This window comes from Onychomys torridus, chromosome 6, assembly GCF_903995425.1.
Source record: "Onychomys torridus chromosome 6, mOncTor1.1, whole genome shotgun sequence".
Taxonomy (NCBI): domain Eukaryota; kingdom Metazoa; phylum Chordata; class Mammalia; order Rodentia; family Cricetidae; genus Onychomys; species Onychomys torridus.
Window position 1 is genome coordinate 81455701 of NC_050448.1, and position 19092 is coordinate 81474792.

A 19092-nucleotide genomic window follows, 5' to 3' on the forward strand; every position below is an offset into this window, starting at 1 on the left:
CCAGTATTTATCAAGTGCTCACAGTGATCAGCATGAGAGTTTCCCAGTGTGATATAATACTGCAAACACTAGATTTGGAAATAATCCAAGATTTTAGGACCAGCTCTGTCACTCGCTAGCTATGCAAGCTGAACAAATCGCTAAATTTCTCAGGGTCTCAAATACAAAATAAGGGCTGTCTGGACAAGCCCGTCATCAGAATCCTCCAGACAAGGCAAACCTATGAAAGAAGTGGAAATAGTCATTTCTGAAGACAAGACACTTCACAGCAGGAAGAAACTTGTGACCATCCATCACAGGACCATCCTTTGCTCTAGTCTCCTTCGCCATTGATTAATATTAATTTCAATATTAATTCCTGCAAAAGGAAGAATAAATCACCTTCTAAGTCAGACATAGAAGTGCATGAAACATTCAGTCTTTAAAAATAGGGTCTTTGCCTTTCAGCGAGCTATCCTTGCAGGACGCAGTCTTTCTCAACCTTAGATTTACATATATGGACATCCGCTCAACTGTTCCCCTAATCACCAGCTAACATAATGTATATAAAATAATGTGGTGAGCATCACACAACATATAGCTCTGAAGTTGTGTGTTTAAGAGGGATTTATAGGGTTGCCTGGTATTTTCATCTGACAATATACTTAACTCTGCAATGCCCAGCACTGGGCTGGATGTAAAGATGAAGATGAAGGAGTGATAAAGAATCTGGTACTTGTTGTACCCCTGCAAGTACTGGCTGTAGAAACCTGTAGGGTGACTGCACCCCCAGGGTCAGCTTCCCCTCACTCCTCATCCCAAGCTTCCCCTCATTCCTCATCCGAAGAGTCACCGTAGGGTCCTGGACTCCACAGAAGAAATGTCTGCCTGGAGCAGAGAGAAGTACAAAGCATCGGTTGTTGGGGAATTCGACTCAACAAACAAATGATGAGTTCCCATGATTCCCAAGGTGCTTTGATGGTTGCTAAGAACAGAAGTTGCGCAAGCCCGGTCTATAGTAGAGTTTGGTGGCTGGGAGAAGTGGTAGGGAAGGATGGCCACCAATCACTCTTACATCAAATTGCATCTTCAGATCACTTCAGGGAACGAGTAGATAGATGTCTAGACAACAGTTCCTCTTTTGCAAATGACTGTGATGATTCAAAACAGAATTTTGTAACTCTAGTACTTATACTTGGGGTTGCTAAAACGTCTGGAGGCAGAAATTAGGCTTCAAACAACCACAACAATCTGGGGAAACAGTTTACAGGGGATACATGTTTTCTCTAGGCCCAGATCAAGCAAGAGGGACACACAAGCTGCAAAATGAAGCCTTTCCCGCATTAGCAGCTAAACCGAGGCAAGTTCCCTGCCACAAAGACAGGAGGCATTGCATTAAATAAAATCGAGGGACAGACATTAAATAAAACTGGGACAGACACGCTGCTCATGTCTGTCCCGCAGCAGACAAACCACTGAGTTATCAAACCACATAGATGAGATGTGGTGGATTTTCTTTACCATTCCCCTCTTATTTTTCCACTGAAAGTAAATCAAACTTTTAAAAATCAGGCTGCCCTCACTAATTCCAGCCAGAAACTTAGCCCTGATTCTGTCCAGGGTGAACTAGCCCTTACAAAAGTGAGGTCTCTGAACGTCTCTAAGGACCCTTTTTAGACTCTTGGGAAGACTTCAGACCCTATGTACCCATTAACTCAATTGGGCTTCCTGTCCAAACTCAGTTTACAGCACCCACACACCAGGTTTTAGTAATCTTCTATTCTCCAAAATCTGAATGCTGGCCCCAGACTCACCTCTTGCCCAAGCTAACCACCTAGCCTACACCCCCTCCTCCCACAACATTCAGAGTCAGGAGGCCTGGCACCTCGTGGCCCTGCTTCCTCCTTTGCCTGGGCCTTCTGCTACCTGCTCTACTGGAACTTGCCCTTCCTCCTGCCCAGGCAAAGTGTGAAGGGCCAGGGATGCAGGCTTGCATCCCAGGGCCGAGGTGTGGTTCTTCAACAGATCTAAGATTGAGCCCTGCGCGAGAAGGGAATGCGTGCTGTCCAGAAGCAAGTGGAGCCCAGGAATGAGGCCAGGCGGCGCGGTTCCTCCAGGGCCAGTCTGGCTGGGTAGAGGTTCGGGAGGGTCTAGGGAAAAGGGGATGCAAATTGGAGGAGATCCAGTGACAAAGAACGGCAAGGAGCACGGCCGGGGAAGCGGGAAGCGCGCGGCGCGCGCTCAGTGGGCGGGAAACCCGGGGGCGGTGGCGGCGGTGGCGAGGCGGGCGCGCGCCCGGTGGGGAGGGGTGCGGAGGAGGGAGGAGGCGTCTGGACCGTGCAGCCAGCCCCGCGCACCGCGCCAGCCCCAGACAGAGCCTCGCTGCAGCCGCAGCAACAGGCGGCGGGCCGGGCTCGCGGGGCGGAGGCGGCGGTGGGGCGGGGAGCTCGAGGAGGAGCGACTCGGGGGGCCGGCCGCCGCCTGCAAGGAAGAAGAGCACCGCCGCCTCCCGTGCTCGGCCGCCGCAGCCCTCCACCCGCCACCGCGCCCACCCTGCGCAGGACCCCGCGAGCGGCGGCGCGCGCACCCTGCAGAGCCCCGGCCGCGCCGAGCTGCCGCCAGACATGACCGTGGTGCCCGGGGACCACCTGCTGGAGCCAGAGGCGGCGGGTGGCGGTGGGGACCCGCCTCAGGGAGGTTGTGGCGGCGGTGGCGGTGGCTGCGACCGCTACGAGCCGCTGCCGCCCGCGCTGCCCGCCGCGGGCGAGCAGGACTGCTGCGGGGAGCGCGTGGTCATCAACATCTCGGGGCTGCGCTTCGAGACGCAGCTCAAGACCCTCTGCCAGTTCCCCGAGACGCTGCTGGGCGACCCCAAGCGGCGCATGCGGTACTTTGACCCGCTCCGCAATGAGTACTTCTTCGACCGCAACCGACCCAGCTTCGACGCCATCCTCTACTACTACCAGTCCGGGGGCCGCATCCGCCGGCCGGTCAACGTGCCCATCGATATCTTCTCCGAGGAGATCCGCTTCTACCAGCTGGGCGAAGAGGCCATGGAGAAGTTCCGTGAGGATGAGGGCTTCCTGCGGGAGGAGGAGCGGCCCCTGCCCCGCCGAGACTTCCAGCGCCAGGTGTGGCTGCTCTTCGAATACCCCGAGAGCTCGGGACCGGCCCGGGGCATTGCCATCGTGTCGGTGCTGGTCATCCTCATCTCCATTGTCATCTTCTGCCTGGAGACCCTGCCCGAGTTCCGCGACGAGAAAGACTACCCCGCCTCCCCGCCCCAGGACGTGTTCGAGGCCACCAACAACAGCACGTCGGGGGTAGCCTCTGGGGCCTCCAGCTTTTCGGACCCCTTCTTTGTGGTGGAAACCCTGTGCATCATCTGGTTCTCCTTTGAGCTGCTGGTGCGGTTCTTCGCTTGCCCCAGTAAAGCCACCTTCTCCAGAAATATCATGAACCTGATAGACGTTGTAGCCATCATCCCTTACTTCATCACCCTGGGCACTGAGCTGGCTGAGCGACAGGGTAATGGGCAGCAAGCCATGTCTCTGGCCATCCTGAGGGTCATCCGCCTAGTAAGGGTCTTCCGCATCTTCAAGCTCTCCCGCCACTCTAAGGGGCTGCAGATCCTGGGGCAGACACTGAAGGCTTCCATGCGAGAGTTGGGGCTGCTCATCTTCTTCCTCTTTATAGGGGTCATCCTCTTCTCCAGTGCCGTCTACTTTGCTGAGGCAGACGACCCTTCTTCGGGTTTTAACAGTATCCCGGATGCCTTCTGGTGGGCAGTGGTAACCATGACAACTGTCGGTTACGGTGATATGCACCCAGTGACCATAGGAGGCAAGATTGTGGGCTCTCTTTGTGCCATCGCAGGTGTCTTGACCATCGCACTGCCAGTCCCTGTCATTGTCTCCAACTTCAATTACTTCTACCACCGGGAGACCGAAGGGGAAGAGCAAGCCCAGTACATGCACGTGGGAAGTTGCCAGCACCTCTCCTCGTCAGCTGAGGAGCTCCGAAAAGCCCGGAGTAACTCCACCCTGAGTAAGTCGGAGTATATGGTGATCGAAGAGGGGGGTATGAACCACAGCGCTTTCCCCCAGACCCCTTTCAAAACGGGAAACTCCACTGCCACGTGCACCACGAACAATAATCCCAACTCCTGTGTCAACATTAAAAAGATATTCACTGATGTCTAATATATGATACCGTTGCCATACTGTGCCCAGTGTTGTGTGGAACGTGCTCCGTTGGTCTGTGTATACCCTTGATTTATACATTTCCAGACCATTCATCAAGGAAAGGCCGTGGAGAAGTGGGAAAGCACACTGCACTCCCCCTCTCCCGTTTGCTTCGTACTGAAACAGGTGTCTGTTCTGCAAGTGGGCTGCATTCTCTCAGCTCTTTTTCTTTCCCTCTCTCTCCCTCCCTCTCCTTTAATTTTGTGACCAACAAACTTACATTAAAGCTTGACTTCTAGTGCACGCCCTATGAAAAGCTACAACCTGGGAGGAAATGAAACTAAAGATTCAGAGTAACTGTTTAACCTCAAAATCAAAAGGTAGTTGTTGCTTTACTGAGTAAAGGAGGCGGAATTTAAAGAACGCTCCTGTCTGGGGGAACTTTCGTTGTTGTTTGTGACTATTTAATTACTTAGCCTCTGGATATGTGGACAGAAAGTTTAACTAGAGCCATGACTTATAAACCCACCATAAATTTATCTTGTTTTTGACTGGTCTTTCAGTTTGAATCTCTCCTCTAAGAATTGGAGGTTCGCAATAACTTTGAACCAAAAAGGAAATGGCCCAAATGTCCTGATACGAGTATTAACTCTTTGGAGTTTGCAAGGCATTTTGAAAGTATGAGACACGGATTCTAGTGAAGTTGTGAGTACGTGCCCCAGCCGACATCTACAACAGTCTAGAAGCTCGTTTACAGTGCTGCCAAGAGAAACCACAAAAATTCCTAATGTATGTGAGAGATAAGCTGCTTCAGTGTCTCAAGAAGATTACAGTGGCAGACACCCCTTCCAGCGGAAGTTACTAATTCGGACCTGACTGATGCAGTTCCCATAGCAACCCATGTTTCCTGGGAAACCCGAAAAAGGTTGTCATGGCATCTTTTGCTCTTTAGCCCCACCCCCTCAGGCCTTGTCGTTTCCACAGTAACCTTTCCAGATGGTTCCTACTTATATGATTTCATAAGAAAAAAAAATCACTATTTGAATAAACCGCACAAATCAAGTGTAAGATGATAAAGAGGTGAAATGAATCTCAAAATGTTTTTTATATTTTATATAAGTCATTGATGTTATCCCATAATGACTGAATCAAAAAAGAAAATATCATATTTGGAATGTTACATGTAAGCCACAAGAAGGCAGGATCTGAATTAAATGTCAGTTATTTGGTAACAATTTTTAAAGATGCTTCTTACAGTTCTTTCGCCGAGAAATGGCAAGCTAACAGATGAAATGAAAACAGCAATATAAACATGTTCTGTATATAAACAAGTGGAAGTCAGTGTACCCGAAGTCTTACTACAAGATACCTTCAGATTTCCTCGATAAAAAGGAAACACATCCAGACCCCACAACAGGACTGTCACCACCACAGCACTTGAAAAGCAAAATTAACCTCAAATATATGAGGGATGCAGATTTCATTGGGCGGATTATAGTCAATGAGAAGGAGGATCAGGAAATAACCAGACCTTGAGAGAACACCTGCAAATTTCAGCCACATGCTGAGGGGTGCCAGCAAACAGACAGAATCAGGTGAGCACTGTGCTGTGTGTCTCTAAGAGTGATCCTTTTTGCAGGGAGCCAGGGAAATGTCATTTGTAGCTGGGTTTATATTTGCAAAATAGACAGTTTTATGTCACATGCCAATTGGCCTTTGAAAAGATCATTATGAAATTTTACCATTTTCCCCAGGTTTCTGGTTATCTTTTGGTTTCCATTGTTCATTGCAAAAGGATACAGACAATTCTCCTCTGAACAACTTTCACCCAAGCTGACCTGAAAATTATTCCATTACTTTAACCAACCCACTTGGCCTCTGAACAATTGGTTTCCCCTTTAAAATGAATAAAAGGCAGACCCTACTGCTAGGTTAGTAGTCCAGTTTTAATTTACACAAGTAATTTAGTATCGGTAGGATAGTTGTTGAAGCAAATACTTAAAATTGAAATAAGATTGGCATTTTACTTCAACATAGTCATTTTGCTTTATGTGTGTTGTATGAATTATACACAGCTGCTTTGGGGGGTTGGTGGCACATAAGTAGTCTGTCCCTCAGAGTACATGACAGTAACCTCATATTTAAAGCTCATAAAATCATTTTAGGTAATCTCTCATAAGCCTACCTAACGTATTTGTGCATTTGAGAGAGTGAGAAATATTAACAGAGACTATAACAGGAAATATAAGGGAAATGTACAAAAAAAAAAAAGACAGAGGCAATAATTCTTTATCTACCTGGTTGTTGTTTGTTCTTTGTGTCTGACCAGGATTTTTACCTACTTTCTTTTGCCTGTATGATTTTCTTTGGGCATTAAGCCACATTTTGATCTAATAGTTGATATTCTTGGTAGAGAGACATTCCTTTCATGACATATTTTGACACATTAGACACATTAGAGCAATCACATAAAATGCTGACATAAAGGTAACACTTTTATTCCTAATTTGAAATGTAGGCACCTTGATTAATTCCATAAACAAGTGACGTTAGCCCATATTTTTTGTGCTTCTTAAATAAGAGGAGTTTGAAGAAGACCTTTTGTTTTTCTAACCAGAGAACTAGCACAGGTTTTGAGTCATAGCTTTCAGGTGATGTAATTGCTTCCTGTCGCCATATTGGAAACTCCTTAAAGGTTATAGGTTTTGTGTTTTGATTTGGGGATGCTTGATGTTTGGGGTAGTGGTGCCTAGCACAGAAAACAGTGTTTGTGAGGTGAACACTCTCCTCTGACATTAGTATTCCCTGGCTCTTACTGAAGGGGCTGAAAGAAGCTGTTCTGCAGTCATGTAGCAGGGTTTGTCTCCTGTTTCTACTGCATGACCTTGAGAACATTACATAACTTCTCTGTTCCTTAGTTTCTTTTCTGTAATATCAAAGTAATAAATAGTACTTCATACATTGGTCATACTAAATAATTTCATGCCATACATCAAATTAAAAGATTGCATTATTTTGTGATCACTACTTATGAATATTATATAATCAATACAAATTTTTGTGAATAATAAATCAGTAATTTCCTTTTTGTAATAACACAATTAACATTTATTAAGGGTCAACAATGCCCTGGACACTTGTCAGTTCTGTAAGGCAAGTGCCATTAACTTCATTTTAGGGGGTGGGGGATGATGGATGCTAAAGTAATTCCCTGTGACTTCGAGCTAGAAGGACACCCAGCCACAGTTAAAAGCCAGGTCATTATATCTCCAAAGCCAATGCTAGTTTTATTGGGTGTGTTGAAAAATAAAATGAATCCCTTAGGCTTTTAAATTTGACTTCAGTCCATGTTACTAATCAATGTGTAGAAACATATTCTCTTCAGCACACTGAAAATTAACCCTTTCTTAATAATAAGATGTGTGTAACCAGGAGAATCAATCCTAAGATATTTAAGTCAGACAGAGATTGACTTTCCTTCTAATGTAATTGATGTATCTAGATTTAACCTTAGAAGCCATTATCTGTAATGTTAGGGATAGCCACCAAGACAAGGGTGTTTCTCAATTTTTATATTTATTTCCTAGTCACATGTGTTTTATTTGGCAATATGATGTAAATTATTACACTTTTCATTCTCTGTACTTTGGTTAGGTTTCTGAGGAACGATGCCAGAAATTAATGTAAACATTTTGACTCTTGCAAGAAAGTACAAATTGCTTACAACAGAATAGAAAGCAGGAGGTTCTCAGGTCACTGAAATTTGTGGCATTAGTGGCTCAGCTAGCCACGCCATGAGTCATTAAGAGACTGCTTAAAAAACATTAGAACATAATTTTGTCATGTATACTGGATGTAGCCCCTTTACCAAGATTCTAAATCTTTTATATTGTGAAAATAGATGGGTATTTGAGTTTTAGAGTGTGTGCTCATGAATGTACATTTGTCTATGCCAATTAGCTCTGCCAGCTACAGGCTTCAGTGTTGAACTTAGCTGAACATCTTGAGTGTTGAAAAGAGATTCTTGTGAGTTATGTGGCTGGGTCGGTCCAACTCAACACGACCTTGGGAGGATGTCACAGCCAGTGACCAGAGCAAACCATAGAAGCTGATATTTGTTGTTTCTTTCTCCTTGTGTGGTGTTTTAAACTCATTGTACCAAATTCAAACATCGACTAAATATGACGACAAAACAGGACACCTATGTGGAAAAGAAAGTGTCATTTCTAAGCTTCTAAACAGAATTCAGGATTGATCAACTTTTGCATGCACAGTAAAGGACATTTAAAGTCCTGATTTACATAAAGCTTATTTACGTGTTTGTCATACAGCACACCCAAGCAACAGCTTTGTACACAGCATATAACTACAGTACATATGACACACATCAATAGGTCACTCCTTTGAGAACTGTATTTTCTACACGTTGAAGTTTTCAACATTGTCTGCAGCAGTTTCAACCTCTTGGCTGTGAATCGAAGTAATAACACTTCCCACTAAAAAAATTCAAAGAAGCATGTGCCCCCCAATCTGAAGACTTAAGAAACACTGTGAGATAGAGGTGAGAAGTTCTAGACCTGGAAAAAGCTATTTAGGTAGGGATGGAGTCTTGGGGTGGGATTTTTTTTTTCTTTCTGTTTTGTAATGGGCCCTTTCAACTAAGGAATATAGAAAAACTGGTCTGTAGGATTTCCTATTTTGTGCTGAGGGGTGTGTGTGTGTGTGTGTGTGTGTGTGTGTGTGTGTGTGTGTGTGTTTTATACAATTTCTGTAAGGATATTTATCTTTGAGGAAAGATAAATCAGGAGGAATTTTTTTAAAAAAAGAATGGAAAGCTATACAAAGTCCAAACCTTACTTACAAATTTTAACTTCCTGCCAGAAAATGGTCAGTGTTGTGTAGCCTTTGATAATAGTATTTGTCATTTACTCATTCTCAGCTTGCAAATACAGCCTAATGATCCCAACTTGTTAGAAGGCTTTCAGCGGTTTAGCTTGGGGTTTAGTGGTGCTGTGTCTAAGTTTCTCTTCCAAATTGCAAAGAAAAAATATTTACAAAAGAGTATTTTCATGTTCTCCCTCCCTTTTCTTCCTTCCTTTCTCCCTTTACCTCTCCACCAGGTGCATTTTTCCCTGCACTTCAGAATTTGCACCATCACTATCGCATGCTTTAAAAAGGAGACCTAGAAAAGAGGCTTCATCGTTTTCTCAAGTGCCATATTGTTACCATAACCTATGTGAAGAATAGGAACAATGCCCTGGAAAACAGCTAGGGCTCTGGGCATTAGTAATATAGCAGTTGAATAAGCCCCAAGTGATGTTTCATCATATCTGAAGAACGTTATGAATAATGGTTTATTCAGGGTTTGGGCATTACAGACAGTGAGGTCCCACCTTCATTTGTGGAAGGAAGAATGGAAATAGGGGAAGCATTTTCTCTTCCTGTGAGCTTCTAACTAGAACTGTCACAGTACAAAGTCTCTGGGGAATTCCTGATGAGATCCCCACCAGCTTTTTTTCTTCTTTTTTTTTTTTTTTTTTACTAAGAAAGTTATCATCAAACCCATCTTTTTCTTTTTTGGTTGGTTGGTTGGTTGGTTGGGGTTTGGGTTTTTTTTGTTTTGTTTTTGGTTGGTTGGTCTGGGACATGATTAGCCTGGAATTCACTCTGTAGACCAGGTGTGCCTTGAACTCATAGTAGTCTTCCCATATAGACCTTTCAGTGACCTGCATGGCCCTAAGTAATTCCCTAACTCTTCTGACCTTATTTGCCTTCCTGACACTTGATCCATGGTGCTCCTCTTGCTCTTTTTAAAATGTAGATGTCATCTCCACCTTGCAGGGTTTGTGCTAGCTGCTCCTTCTGCATAGTATGTGTGAACATTGAAGCACCATCCATATGACTCAGTCCATCGCCTCCTGGATGTTACCTTCTCATTACAACCTTCTGTTTTCAATCTGCTTGCCATTGCAGCCCATTGTTCTTTCTTTAGTTAATCTACCTTCTAACATAGTATATATTCTGTCTATTAGATTTATTAATTATTTTCTCTCTTCCTTGAGGCCATGACCTGGAATAGTACCTGAAATACATTTGTGTTCAGTGTTTATTTATTGGAGGATAGTATGGGTTTTCTTGCATCATTTTCTTGCTATGCGGCTCAGACTCCCCATTATGCTCTTACAAATACAATTCCTATAGTTCCATCCACTAGAAAGGCTTCCACTTAGTGTAACATACTTCAGATTCCTACAAGAAGCTCTCCCCATTTGTAAGAATGGAATCCCTTAATATAAATAACTTAACTATCAAGGGTGCTTGGAACTTAGGATGTTTCCCAGAGACCATGGATCCTACGTGGTAGCTAGTAGAGTACTTCTTATAAATAGGAGTCCTCCTCATACCTGTGTGCATAGACTTGTCGGCCCAACTGGTGCAGAAAATCCCAACAAACAGATGATTCCCCAGAGGACTTTACCTTTCTGTTAAACAAAGATACTGCCATGATTTTAGATAATGTTATGATAGATGTATTCTCCTTTACAGGAAGAATGGTTTTGCTGATTTGAATAGAAATATTTCTCCCACTCATATTTTTTAAATTTTTATTTGTTTATATATTTTTATGTATGAGTACTCTGTCTGAATACATGCCAGAGAGAGCTTCAGATCCTATTATAGATGGTTGTGAGCTACCACGTGGTTCCTGGGAATTGAACTCAGGACCATTGGAAGAACAGCCAGTGCTCTTAACTACTGAGCCACCTCTCCAGCCCAAGAAATATTTCTCTATATTCCTTTTGAATTATCTCCATCCCCAGGCAAATCAGATGGGTGAATGAACTAGATATTTCTACTTCACATCCAAGTGGCATAGTTTTCTTATTAAATGTGTCAACAAATTAAAATCAACATATATGTTTGAGTTTACATATGTAAACCAACAGAAGTTAGAAACTCCTTTCAGCAGCTTATCTAACAGGCCTGTACAAGACCAAATACTCTTATCTGTGAATGTCTTGTTAGGTCTTCTTAAAGAAATGACATAAAACAAAAAGTAGAAATGACTGTTTTAATTTCTTATTTTTTTATGCTTTTAATTTTTTAATTGTGTTTGTATTTGTGGGTAGGTGGGTGGGTGGGTATGCCCCACAATATAAGTGTGGGGGTGAGAAGACAGCTAACTTTCAGGAACTAGTTCTCTCTTTCCACCATGTGGGTTGTAAGAATCAAACTCAGGTCATCAGGCTTGGTGGCAAGTGTGTTTACACACCTAACCTTCTTGCTAGTACCCATATGTCAGATTTCTGAATGGCCACATTTACAGGGTCCATCTACCCAGTAAACTCAAGACAAATATTTTCTCCAAATAAAAACTGTAGTTTAATTGCTTTATTTCTAGAGTCTATAGACCTTTTAGCTGCAAGCATTTTTACTGATTTGAGAAGAACAGTTTATTATGCTGTGTCAAATTTGGATATTTTACTTACATACTTAGGTCTGTGAATTTTAGATATTTATTAATAGTAGACTTAAATACTCTTCATGTTACTAAAAGTAGTATTGATTCAGTTTCACAAGTTCATTTTCCAGTGAATTTCCTGGGTTTTGGCAATGGTCATATCTTTCATGTTACTAACTTTAGGTACTGTTGTCTTTAAACCTTTTGTTGCTTCTCAAGAATTCATAACTTCCAAGACTTCAATCAGAAAACTATACATAATAGAGAAGAAATTTTTCTAATCTTGGGGCTTATTCATTACCTTTTGCTGCTAGAATTGTAGAACATACTGGTAATGTGGCCAATTTTAAGACTTCCAATAGATGTCAAAATATAGACACATCATGAGAACAAAGTTCCCATAAATCTACATTTTTTAGAATGATTTCAGGCCTTTCATCAAATACACGTTGTTCAGTAGACTGAGTCTATATTTCTTTCATTTTGGACTTGAAAGAAGTTTGAATTGCTTCTTTGCAAATGAATAATTATTAAACTTTGACCACTCTTTTCCCCCTATTGAGCAGGTGTCTTTAATTATAGGTCATGATTTTCCACAGTACCTCCTGTCTCTTTTATAGAATTGGTTTTGATACGTGATGTCTATTCATTTCTCTTCAACCCATTTCTTATCCACTAACACAAGCATCCTTATTACAATCCAGATATCACCTTTATTTTTTTTTGTTCCTATAGAATTACCACTTTATCCACATTTATACCCAATTAAGATGCTTATGATGTGTGTGTGTGTGTGTGTGTACATGTGTGCATGCATGTCTCTAGATGTGTGTTTGTGTGGGTGCATGTGTATGTTTGCAGGTGTATATGCACATGTATGTAGAGAGCAGAGGTCAACCTTGGGTGTCCTTCCTCAGGAGCTATCCCCCTGGTATTTTAGATAGGATCTCTCATTTGCCTGGGGCTTACCAAGCAGCCTAGACTGGCTGGCCAGTCAGCCCCAGGGTCTCCACCTGTCTCCACCTCCCCCAGGATGGGTTTATGAGCACATACCACCGTGCCCTGCCTTTTCACGTGGGTTCTGGTGATCAAACTCAGCTCCTTGTGATTGTGCAGTGAGTCCTTTACCAACTGAGCCATCCCCTAGCCTCAGTACTATATTATTTTTATCAGTAATTTCAAAGGCCTTCACAGGAAGTAATGGACATGAATGAGATTTAAAACACGAAGCCCAGTCACTTTTACTGAGTTGTAACAATAGCAGAACAAGTGAAACCTGGCAGACCCATCTCAAGACAAATAGGCTGTAGGCTCACTGAGCCAAGAATGAGGGCTTAGGTTCTAAAATGGAGACCAGATCATCCATGTTATTAGTGTTTTCTTCCTAGTGGCAATTAATAATTAAATGACTGGAGTTTTCATATTTTCACAATAAAAGTTAAGTATATTATGAATATACTCTTAATATTCCTACTCAAGAAAAATAGTGTAAAGAAAGTATTGACCATATGACTAAGTGTAGTCCATAACACCAAGAAAAGTGTTTCTGCAGGTGATTGCCCAGCTTACAGTGGACCTATGGTATATAGCTTGATGAGTGTACAATTCTCTCATCAAAAGCACAGTGAAATTCCAGATCCTCATCTTTGGGTATTTACCCAAGGTTCAGTGACAGCTGCTAAAGCCAGGAGTATGTGTGAGGAGCACTCTTCTCCATGAATCTGATAGATAACGTTCCCACATTCAACCTAGATTTAGCAGTCTCTATGTCCTTTATATTATAAACTAAGCAAATGTTTTGACTACCTAACCCTAATTTTAATGTATCCTTTTTGTATTTACTCAACATACCTATAATGAGGACCACAATGCGTCAGACACTGTGCAAAGAAGTAGGAACTTACCTTTGTAATATATAACTGTCCACTGTGTGCTACAGTCCATTCTAGATTCTGGGTAAAACTGAAAAACATAGTGTCATTGTCCTTTTATATTTTTACAAATTACTGTCTTATTTCTAAGAGTTTTTATAGTTGGAGAAAAGGGAGGTCACCAAACATGTAGCCTTTATTTCTTGGTTCTCCACAACCCTGACAGAGAAGGTTTTGTTGTCTTAGTTCTTAAAGTGTAGGTAACCGTACATAGTCATATTTTAAGGATTATTGGGTTTGTAATGAAAAGGGGCTAGGCCCTAGCACTCACACAACTTTCTCCCCACTCCCCTTCCTTTCCCTGTGTCTCCTCCCTCCCCCAGATCCTCACCCCCACACCTCTCCTTGGAGCACCTCTCTAAGGAAAGAAAGCCTGTTCACTTCAGAGAGTTCTCATTTTAGCTTACCACAGGAGGAGATGGAACCAGAAATCTTTGGAAATCATTGAGAAGATAATATACTTTTCTAAAAATCACTGTAAACCTGTCAGATGGCCTTAAGGATAAGGATAAATTCTCTTTTCCAAAAGCATACTATCCTACTGGTTTGGACTAATGGCACATTATTAGTCGAAAATTATAACCAACGTAATCTTAAACTTCCTAATTTGCAAGTTGATCTCATTTAAAATATGGCCTACAATATTTAAAAAAAATGAAATTTTTTGAACTTTATATGTAACAGTAAGAAAACCTAAAATTTTTAAAAAAAATAGTGAATGGAACTTTTCTATTAGCATAAATTCTATAATTTCAAATGCTAAATATACTGTAAGTTATTGAATCTTCTCTATCCAACAGGTCCCTCAAGAGCCCCACATAAGGAACTGCAGAGTGGCCTTGACCAGAAGGATGCTCAGTTTTAAACTGCTTGGATGAGAGTGCGGTGAAAGTTACACGTCCTCATCTGAGTTAGTATTCAGAGACACATCACTAACAAATGCCTCATGTGAAGAAAGGACTCAAAGCGGCGGGCGGGTACTCTTCATATTATAAGTGGTACGAATGATACTGAGCAGGAGAGAAAGAGGAACATTAAAAATTTTTTAATTAAAAAATGTTAAGGTATCATTTCAAACTGTTGACATTCTGGTGGAGTCAAAGCATCCAAAAACTACAATCAGTGTCACAGATAAAGATAACCTCATATGTGTTTCTAACAAGCCAACTGTTGTTGTTGGCTTTTTTTTTTCCATTTAAGTATTGGGCTATATTTAATTGTGGAACATGTTCCTATAGTCTATTTTCTGGGTTAGGTTTAACTTTATCTGTGAGTGTGTGATTATACCAAAGGCTTCCATTGGTAGGCTAGCCCATTCACACAAATAAGTGAAAGTAACACTGTGCCCAGATGAATGGTATTAAAGACAGACTTGCCTAAAAGAAATGTGCCTTGCTTGATGAAACATTCTTTTATTTTTTAATTCAAAGTGATAGATTAACAAATTAGATTTTAGGTAGGTTTTAGTTTACCTTAATTTTACAAAAATGTATTAATACTTATTCTATGTTTAATTTGTCTGTGTTAACTAAAATTACAATATTTAGTTATACTTAGACAATTCATATATATCAAGTTCTATTTTATTTTCATGGGATGTTTGGTTGGTGAGATTAAGTACATCCTTAGAGATATATATAATATCTCATCTGATGTTTATAACTTTTCCTTCAAAATTATATGTGTAAAATATTCTTTGACTCATTTTCTATTTTTATATTCTTTTAGAAATGGAACTCTTTTTCAATTAAGAAAGGACAAATTTTTAGTTGGAAAAGAGACTTGGGAGGTCCTAAAGATGGCATCCCATTTGGGAACATTTAACTTCTGTGCCATTATTGTATTTACTGTGACATCTCAGCAGAATGGTAGCTATTTGTATATTATTTCATAAGCCTTATGGAAAGTCAAACTGTGAACATTTAGTATGTACACTACTTTATTCATTTCCATAGTTTATTGTCAAAATACACCTGAACAAGTGGATAAAAACTGATGAGTACTTTTAGAAGTTTAATTACTATAAAAAAATTATCAGTTTCAAAGCCAGGAATATAAATTTTATGATGACCTAAAAAATTCAAGTGATGAATTTCATTAGTCTATAAGAATCTTAACTAAGCAGCCAATTACCTAGTAGCCCCCAAATAGGTAGAAATACAATCCAGGTAATTTTCTTTGAGGCAATGTCTAAAATGAATTTTTAATAATCCCCTGGTAATTTCTTCATAGTCAAAACATGGAGACCACACCACTGTCATTTTAGTGACGATAAAGGGATGACAACTATCTTTGATTTGAGTGATATGAGTCTCCAATAGAGATGGTTGTGACTAAAGTTAAAATATAGCCACCACCTTGCTTTTGTTAGTGTTCACTCATGTGGTAGAGATACCGGAACAGGGACTAGTGAGCCCATTGCAATTATCTGACTCCTCATAACTAGAGTCACAGCCCCGTTAGCAGTAAAGCAATCCTTGTGGATGAAATCAAAACAGGGGTTCTTAAACGTTCAGATGCTTTTGTAAGGATCAGTAGGTGTTGCAAAATTATGCAAGAACTACCTTCATAAAATGACCCAATTTTAAGCAATGTAATATATGTAATAGTTTATCTGTTTCATGATTATAGGCTACAGTTCAAATAAAGACAAAACCTGGACTTTTACACCTCCCCCCAACACACACACCAAAGAAAAGCAGAACAGTATCAGATGTATAACATACCAAAACATTTATATGATGAATGATAAATATAGCATGAGCTTAAATAACAGGATACTGGCTTTCTTACCCACTGCCTACCTCTGGGACCCTAGGTAAGTCATTATCTTTGGTAGGCTTTGGTTTCTTGAACTGCAGAGTGGGCATTCCAGGTTCAGCAAAATCAAAAGCCCTTTCCAGCTATCAAATCCTGTTATACACATTTCTTTAAAAATGCTTTGAAGAATACTTACATGCTAAGATTTTTATGCATTTCTAAAGAATAAATTGAAATGGGATTTAAGCCTTGAAAGCGTCATGAATATATCTCCTTCTTTAAATTGTGAGAAGAGGAAATAGGATTCCTTCTTCTTTAAGATCTTTCACTCATCTATAATAGGATCATGAAAAATGAGGGGGGCATCCCAAAGGGAAGCAGATTAATGAAATAGCTAACAAGATGGGGCAGGTATTGGTAACATTAATTGGATGTTAAGGTGATTTGCAAAGTGTGCATGAAATGCCAAAATGGTCCCAGGAACTTTATTGCACATTATGAGACTAAAGGTAGGAAAAGGGGTGGGAAAAGACTGGAGAACAGAAGTGTTTGCCTTATTATCTCTTTATTCTTTTTACACATGGGAGCTTAGATGGAGATCTGCATTGCAATGCTGGATCTGCCAATCACCCATTTGCCCCAGGAAAGTCCCTTTAACTTCTCAATACTCCAGTGTCTTAATCTGTAAAGTGAAGAGTTTAAATTCGAATTTAGTAATCTGAGTATTTCTTTTCAGCTTTTAACATTGCATAGCATTTTAGATTCTTAACATACGTGCATACTTACATATGTGCATTGATCCTCCATCAGTCACTACAATGTCACATAGTTCTCAAGTAACTGAATAGATTATGAACTCAAACATTTATATTCTTAATATTACTACTTGACCTTGACAAGACCTAAAAAACTTAGACCTCATTCTCCTTCGTATATGGCTGAATTATTAAAATGTGTCATTTCATCATTTAATGTTGAGTTCATTACCTAAACAAATGTCTTCTCAAGTTACTCTCCATTACTTGTTGTAATTTAATAATCAGATATATTGGCATACCAATGACCTATAGCTGACTGTAAGATACAATTTTGTCACATTTAAAAGTTAATGCCCTTTTGGTCCCAGAAGCTATAACTATCATATAAAAGAATATTAATAAAATTTTGTGAATTTTTTAATACAAAGGAGGCCCAATGGAGCCGTACTGTAATTAGTTTTGCTCAGGAGTGAGGAAAACATTCAGGGATACCCAAACACTTCTGTTTGGCATTAGTGGATAACTGGGGAAGAAGGGTTGTATCTTTTGCACAACAAAGATAATAAGTGACGATACCCATTAAGAATGGTAGTATTTTCTGGTGTCTGGCTTTAGTATAGGAAGAGATATGTTAAAAGAATGCCGGAATCCGGACACTAGAAAGTTATTAAAGTGGTAGGGGTCCATCGAATAACAGAAATATTTTGTCATACTGAGATTATTTGTCCAGAAAGTTAGTCTTATATCCCTTCCATTCAGAAAAGGGGGCAGCTTTCAAATGCCTCTGTCATAATAGGAAATGTATATTTTGACTAGTGAAGCAATTAGCTGAAGCATTTAATCTGATAATTTTAGTTTTGTGAATCTGAATTTTCATCTTAGGTGTAATTTAGTCTCTTGCACATGTGATAGTGTCTGTGATTGTGAGGAATGACTTCACCAGTTTCGTTTTTCTTTGAAGTTGATAACATGTGCTGAGTGGTGATTCCAGCATACTGTGTTAATACTGTATCCTACAACCATTTGTGAACTGACCACACTAAACAAACCATAGTGTTTCTTTTCTGGTAAATTGTTTCTATGGTGTGATTATTTCATGCTGGGGTTGGGGGGTGGGGGAGGTTAAGTATTTAGTTTACTTGAAATGTCTAAGTGTTTTTCTTAAATGCCATAAAATTGTGTGACAATAAACCAAATAGGAATATCCTCTTTTTCAACTGTGATAGAACTTTATAGACTACTTTGGGGACCACCCCATAAATGCTGTCATTTGTGTTTTTAAAAAGCTTATGTATTATATATGTAACATACAATATATACCACATACAAAGGAAAGCAAACAGTGTACGTAGTGTTTCTTGGAGTCTACATGTGTTTATTTTCATAGAATATTTATGCATTGCAAAGATCATCAATATGTTCTATTTTATTTCTAAAACACTGTCCACACAAACTACTAATAGCTTCTGAAGTTTAGAGATAGAACAGTCAAGGTTTTAAAGAGTCAAGTGACTTATCACAGATCATGTGCCTGTAAGTGGCTCTAAATGTCATTCTCTTTACACTTTTCACCCTGGCATGTTGTATGTTCTATATCACTGCCATTGTGTTTCAAAATGAAACTTCAAAACATGTTGAAATTTTAAGGTTTTAGTGAAAAGGAGTTATTGGGATTGTGTTAGACCTTCTTAGATAACTTCCAAACTGTATCTACCTACATGAAATACCGAAAGATTTCCCAGCTAAGACATGTTAAGTCCCCACACCCAAACCATACATCCTCATACTCGTTTAATGTCATCATGCAAAACTAAACCATGTCCTTCATCTATCTCCTTCACTTGCTTTTTAAAAAGTCCATCACAGGGGCAGGGCGGCGGTGGCGCATGCTTTTAATCCCAGCATTCAGGAGGCAGAGCCAGGCGCATCTCTGTGGAGTTCGAGGCCAGCCTGGTCTACAGAGCAAGATCCAGGACAGGCACCAAAACTACACAGATAAACCCTGTCTTGGGAAAAAA

At 40.6% G+C, this 19092-nt stretch overlaps 1 protein-coding gene across 2 annotated transcripts; it reads left to right on the plus strand.

Moving 5' to 3' along the window:
- The first annotated feature begins 2293 nt into the window (after positions 1-2293).
- Kcna3 (potassium voltage-gated channel subfamily A member 3) lies at positions 2294-18416 on the plus strand. 2 transcript variants are annotated; one of them, XM_036190162.1, is made up of 2 exons: positions 2294-5758; positions 14357-14416. In XM_036190162.1, exon 1 carries the CDS (start codon positions 2604-2606, stop codon positions 4179-4181), a length of 1578 nt encoding a protein of 525 aa, XP_036046055.1. In that variant the 5' UTR covers positions 2294-2603; the 3' UTR covers positions 4182-5758; positions 14357-14416. The 2 variants fall into 2 exon arrangements, with proteins under 2 accessions (XP_036046055.1, XP_036046054.1); XM_036190161.1 differs by having other exon boundaries at positions 2532-4026; positions 14357-18416.
- The last annotated feature ends 676 nt before the right edge of the window (positions 18417-19092 follow it).